General features: G+C 43.6%; 1 protein-coding gene across 1 annotated transcript in view; it reads left to right on the top strand.

Moving 5' to 3' along the window:
- The window catches only part of LOC112073582 (zinc finger and BTB domain-containing protein 14), a 10,272-nt gene that overhangs the window by 1,823 nt on the left and 6,994 nt on the right, over positions 1–1,455 (top strand). Inside the window, exon 2 of the mRNA XM_070440209.1 lies at positions 3–1,401. Coding sequence (XP_070296310.1) covers positions 3–394 — 392 coding nt within the window. The 3' untranslated portion in view covers positions 395–1,401. The remainder of the gene's footprint in view (positions 1–2; positions 1,402–1,455) is intronic.

Genomic DNA, 1,455 nt, shown 5'->3' with positions numbered 1-1,455 from the left:
AGAGCACCTGAAGATCCACACGGGCTTTAAACCGCACCGCTGCCTGGTCTGTGGCAAGGCGTTCATACGAGGGCCCGACTTAAAGCGACACGAGAGGGTCCACAGCAACGAGAGACCCTTCGGATGCCAGATGTGTGAAAAGGCCTTCAAGCACAAGTCCCACCTGCGAGACCACGAGCGGCAGCACCGAGGGGAGAGGCCCTTCAACTGCGGCTCCTGTGAAAAGGCGTTCATCAAAGCGTCCGACCTGAAGCGCCACTGGAACACGATGCACAGCCAGCGCAGAACGCTGTCCCCGGCCGCCGCCGCCGCCGCCACCCCGGGCAGCATCCAGGGAGACACCGACACGCAGAGCCAGAGGGACTGGAAGCTAGAGGCTGGGCCACATTCGTAAGGACGGACTGTTACACACACACCATGCGTATATAGTGACAGACACACACATGAATATACATGCACTAACACTCATGAATACACATGTGCACACACACACAAACATCCATAAACACACCCATGAATACAGGCCCTGTGATATGTACTGAGGTGTAATTTCACGTAGACAATGAGAAGATGGTGGGATCATACCGTGTCCATTACTGTAATGACATAATGGACATGTAGTAAATATGATCCTATTGAATTGTATTTTATTGAATTTATTTAGGGTTTTATTTTCCCCCCCCACTTCATGTATAAAAAGAAAATCATGTTTAGGCTACTATCTACTACTTCCACTACGACGACCATTAGATGTATATTTTTCACATTAAAAAAACAAACATTTGTTGTTATTTAGACAGACGGGGTTCTTCTTCTTAATATTATAACTTTATTTCTTTAACTTTTATTGAATATCAGTAACATTTAAGTGTTTATTTTTATTTTTTTAACCTTACTGTATTTTAAGACAACAACAACAAAAATGTTGATTCTCTGCATAACAWTTTGTTGCGTTGTGTATATCCTTTTACGTGTGGATCTTAAATGGTTGTTTTTATTGTAATGTTTGGTTGATATTACACTGTAAGAGTCACCATTCTGCTTTTGATACAGGTTATACCAAAGTCTTGGGCCTTCGATAGACAGCCGGGTAACGGGTTAATACCATGTCGGTTCTGGAAATAAACCAATATTCCAAGTCAAATTTTTCCATCCTCATTTGGGGAAAATACAATGGTGGAAAATTGGGAATTCTTGGAATTTTCAGTTTGCTTGCGGAATTGGAATGGATTTGACCCTTAACCTTTGACAAGCAGTCTGAAGGGGGGCTGTTCATTGGCTGTTCAGCCCAAGCAGCGTGAGTCCGACCAGATTTACTGTTATACAGTATCACTAGCCTATCATCAAGCTATCGTCAGAGAGAGAGATACCACGTCTGTATCACTAGCCTATCATCAGAGAGTCAGAGAGAGGATACCAGTCTGGATCTACTTAGCCTAATCAATAGAAGAAGAG

This window comes from Salvelinus sp. IW2-2015, unplaced genomic scaffold (genome assembly GCF_002910315.2).
Source record: "Salvelinus sp. IW2-2015 unplaced genomic scaffold, ASM291031v2 Un_scaffold2308, whole genome shotgun sequence".
Lineage (NCBI taxonomy): Eukaryota > Metazoa > Chordata > Actinopteri > Salmoniformes > Salmonidae > Salvelinus > Salvelinus sp. IW2-2015.
The sequence above is the reverse complement of the archived record's forward strand: the minus strand, read 5'-3'. Positions and strand labels throughout refer to the sequence as shown.